Raw genomic sequence first — 4919 nt, 5'->3', positions numbered from 1 at the left:
GCTCCTTCCTTTAAAAGGATTCGTTCTGTGCAGTTCCATGAAAGGCTTTCCGAAATCAGTGTTAACCAACTCGTGTGCTGTTGAGAAACAATCGCCTCGGCCAAAAATGCTAGTGGAAAAGTACAGCTAGCCGTCTTTGAATTATTTTCAATAATCAAAACCCACTTGAATTCGTCTGTAGACACCACCTGGTCCGTGTTTTCTGCTCTTCTTTACCAGAAGTTTATCACACACTCCTGTTAGCCATCTTGATCAACGGTCCTAGTACTCGGCGGATCTGGGGTCACGTGCAGCGACTACAAACAAATGCAATACCGAAACGGTTGTATCACCTTCCATATCCGGGAAATTAATTAATGGTTTGATTTAAGCGTCTTCTGTACATTTTGGACGTCACTGAGAGAATCTTTATTAAGTAGGCCCACATCATGAAAGTCCAGCCTAATAATCGTATGGGCGAATACCTAACAAATTACTTCTTCATTCTCTAAGTCATTTTAACGCGAAGACATGGGAAAGAAAAATATTACACCAAGTTTTATGGTGTCACAACGTGTGCACACTTCTCAGTTCCAGACAATATTTCTATCCCATCCAACAGTGCCAATTTCATTTGAGTCCTTAAAGACGGTAGGGATTTACCACAGGAATTTTCTAGGTTTCTGCAGATATATGATAATTTTCTATGCATTAATTACGTGATTAGCTCAGTGTGCGATCCAGACTTTGGCAGGTTTGTTTACCTCGAATTCGTTTTGTAACGTGTTTCCTTGTCCAAAAATTTATGCTCTTTTTTTAATGGCATTCCGTGTTGCTTCGAGGCGCATCCACTAAGTACTGATGAACAACTGACTTTGCAATCTGGTGGAGACACGCGCACAAACATCAGAAACTATTCCTACCATCATGTAACAAATAACCATTAATAACCGTTAGATTTTTTTAAGTACTCTAGAAATTCACCATTTTACGTGGTCTTTGTTAGCCACTTTGACTCAAGCTTTGTGTGGTAAATGACCGAATTTTACACCTCGTGTTTTGCCTTCCCACTGCTTAATCGCACAATACTAAAGTAAATATTCTGCAAAAGTATGAATAAGTTCTCTAATAGATTTCAAAAATAAAAATAGTAGCTTCTTGTTCGTTGTTAGAACGTCTCCAGTAATACATCATAAAGCCTTAAACAAAAATCAAAACAATGGTAATTTTTGTGCCTCAAGTTGCCCTACACCCGAACCTAATAAATCTTATAAGTCCTTCCATTTGATGATTGATGGTTAGTGGACCTGAAAAATTCATTTTCCTTATGTTCCCAAAAAGTAGTACTGTTAAAAATGATGAGATTTTGTTTTTATTTGTTGACTATAAAACTGCCTAAGAAAGGATGACGGAGTAAAATGGACGATTACTTTGAGATCTGTGGTGGCCATTATTATTTGCATGTTTCACATCATTATTACACAAAGGTGTTTAGAATAGTAGCTGTATAATCTTGCACCTCGGTTAAAACTTGAACACTGTCATGAAAATCGGTCTGACTTAGTCGTCTATGTAGGTGAATGCCAGCCACTTTTTGGAAATAAATTTAAAAATTAGTTGAACAATGGAAATTCAATTTAACTGTTAAAACGCATGTTTTATCATCCCTACGAGGAATTCTTCATAATATGGCATGAATTACTTAACAAAAATCCCACTTAGAGCATTTCCCAAGTCCACCAAAATAGCAGTGTGCTAGCGACATGCTTCCTGCAATCTTAACGTTGAGATTGTAAGTCCACTTTAATGCAATTTCAGTTGCGCAGTCTTTATCTTTATTGAATTGAAGCGACAGGACTTTAGAGTTTTTCCTTATTTTGAGCAATTAGTTTAAAGATCCTATATTTCAATAACATGTGTAAATTGAGGCCGTAATAAAAAGTGACAGTTACTTTTGGTAAAAGTCACTTCTGAATGGTAGACAGCTTTTTATTTATCATGACCAAAGTCAAGATATATATATATATCTTTTCTGCATAAGTTCACCCGATAGTTTAGTCTTCAATTATCTACGGAGATTCACTTGACCATTTAATTTCATTTGCTCAAACAAATTGGACAAGCTTGGCCATTCGCCGAGCTTTGGATCATGCAGTCAAGATGAAGAGTAGGGACATTTATTCACTCCAAACTGCAGGATTCGCCCAACTTTATTAGCCAAAATCCTGTAATTTGGGCACAATAATACAATAACATGATTGTGTATTACTGCTGTCATACAACAGTAAACTCATTCTTGGCGTACGTGACTGATACGTGCGACTCGGACAACTTACATTATGATTGAGACACTTCACATTTTAGCTTAGCAAGCGGGATTAAATCAGAAAAATTGTATAGGCGGTACATGTACTTAAATTCAATAAGTATAAATTTAAGCGCACCTTGCCTTCGTTACCACAAAAGAAACTTACTTAAAATCATGCCCTTATTTTTATTTCGAAAAACAATTGAATCATCTTTGTCCATTTCTGCCCTTAGGAGGTTTAAGAAATTTAAATCGTAACAATTACTTACTTATTTGTGATGTTATATTTATTACCAAGCGTTATACATTAAAAGCCAAAAGAGCAAATGCTACTAGATAAACAGAACTTTACTCCACAATGTGAAGAAAGTGGATCCACCATTGCATAGCATTGCACGTTTGTGCAAAAGCTTCTGGCAAACGAAAACCTTAAGTTAAGAGTTTGTTTGATTCTTGAGCAGAACTCTGAATATTTGAAGGCTCTTCTGTGTTTTCTTGGCTTATTTCGAGTTTTTCTTGTAGTTCACAAACTATTTGTTCCAAATTCTTAACCCGTTCACTCAGTTCATCATTCTTCTTTCTTAAGTCTGTTTCTTCTTCAAATGGTCTCTTATCAAAGCACTCCATCAGAAACCTGCCAAAATATGTATTAAATGGATATTTTTTCAAAAAACTTGGATTAATTCTAACGGAAGGGAAATGTGTTGACTAGTTATGCTGTGTGTGCATAATTATACTCATTTATCGAAAAATAGTGTTGTTTCGGTTAACAAATGTACAAAACATGTTAGAGGATGTTCTTGCAAATACAAAACTGAGCACTGCAAAGCAGTACAGTAGTTGGAGATATTATAATCTCTACTCAAAAATAATTTACCGTTTATATCCTAGAAGGCCAAAACACATAATAATTCTTAAAAAATTTATGTGAAGTCAACTATTATAAATCTACTATGTGCTTTCATACCAATAATAGATACTTCAACCGTCGATATTTTAATCCGTAGGTTATAAGCCTGCTAAAGTATAGCCTTTGATAAAAACTTTTTGCACGTCTGTCGTAACAGTTGCATATTTCTTGTAATTACCTGACTGGGTTAGTTGGTTTTTCTGGTAACTCGAATAATTTGATTAGGGCTACAAACATTGCCGTTATTCAACGGTACATAGACAAGATTACCGTTAGTGATCGCATCCAATACCCCCGCATTTTCTAAATATTTTCTAAACTCCTTTCTTTTAGACGAGAATTCCTTTTGAAAAATATTAGATATTTGAATTTACTGTTTGCATAGCTTTGAATGAATATCAAATAATTAGCACCCAGGATTTGATTAATTAAAAGTCTCTTAGGTCACTCAAATAAAGTATTGAGTATATAGTTACTTCCATTTAGTTGAAAAACTATTATTGCCTGCGTTTAAACCATAAATTTCGGCAAAATATTCTGGTATCTTCTTGTCGAGCTTAAATAGACCATCATTACTTTGTGTGAGACGACTAAGCATGTCACGTCAAAGTACTAAGCTTAGCCCCACCAAACAACTTTGTAAATCATGACCAAATTTAAACATTCTTGCCAAAAAATACATATTTTGCTGCCTATATCCCTTGGAAATTCCTTCCTGACAGCAAAATTTGCATCACCCTGAGCCTTTCCCGAAGTCACTATAAGCCATATTACCATAGCAGAAAACGTACTGAAACGCGCGACTCATCAGTCTCCGCTTCCCTACTCCTCGCCTTCTTAGACAAGCCCAGTTGATTCACTTTGGACATATTTATTAAAGACGACAAGATGGAGAGGGAAATACAATGTTCAAGAAGGAGGGGAGCTGCAGTCACTAGGCACGGGAGAGGACCATCCGGTCACGAGGCCCGAATTTCCTGACCGCCTCCTCCCTGAACGGTACATTAAAACAACATAAGTATTACAGTACTACTTGGGCACAGAAGAGCTGAGACTACTGGCGCAGCCAAAGGCTACGCTGGATCAGAACAAGCCCCGTTCCGGATGCATTTTGAATCACATTACTGTGGCGTTATAGTACGATTGAGCAAATAAGAAATGAACCCTCACATGGAAGTAACACACACGGCGACCCTCGAATACTACAATATCTCCCCACCCCAACGAGAGTAATACAGCGGACTTGAAGCTAATTGCTAAATACAAGCATACATTTAACTACTAATATTAATAAATAAACAACATTGTACACATATGTACACAAGGTGAATGACCACGGCATCCACCTTATTCCGGACTTGCAGAACGTGTCTGGTCATTGTATCGGGCTAAAATGTTTACAAAAAGTATGTATTTGAGTGACAAATTCCTGTAATATATAGCAATGATGTGACGAAGGGGAATGAAACATACCTAAAAATTCCTTTACGAGATCGGTGTTTCGACCAGCATGAAGACCATCAATGATGTGTGGGTGAGATACGAGAGGATGAAGACAGTTCATGAATGTCGGGTCATACGGCGGTGCAGCCACATTGAGGAGCTAGGGTCAAAAAATACGACAAAATTGGCAGTTAAGTAACTTTGGTGAGTAGCTGGATGGATGGATGAATGAATAAAAGGATATATGAGATGGATGGATGGATGGATGGATGGATGGAT

At 36.9% G+C, this 4919-nt stretch overlaps 1 protein-coding gene across 1 annotated transcript in view; it reads right to left on the bottom strand. All coding sequences in view use genetic code 11, as the record gives it.

Annotated features, from left to right (window-relative positions):
* Positions 1–3815: 3815 nt before the first annotated feature.
* EGR_06240 (Negative elongation factor C/D) overlaps positions 3816–4919 on the bottom strand; it is a gene marked incomplete at both ends in the record, with an annotated part of 7759 nt that continues 6655 nt past the window's right edge. Inside the window, 2 exons of the mRNA XM_024495489.1 lie at positions 3816–3955; positions 4671–4800. Of these exons, the coding sequence (XP_024350120.1) occupies positions 3816–3955; positions 4671–4800 (270 nt within the window). The remainder of the gene's footprint in view (positions 3956–4670; positions 4801–4919) is intronic.

Source organism: Echinococcus granulosus, assembly GCF_000524195.1.
Source record: "Echinococcus granulosus chromosome Unknown EG_S00053, whole genome shotgun sequence".
Lineage (NCBI taxonomy): Eukaryota > Metazoa > Platyhelminthes > Cestoda > Cyclophyllidea > Taeniidae > Echinococcus > Echinococcus granulosus.
Note: the sequence above shows the minus strand (reverse complement) of the source record. Positions and strands in the feature narration are given on the sequence as shown.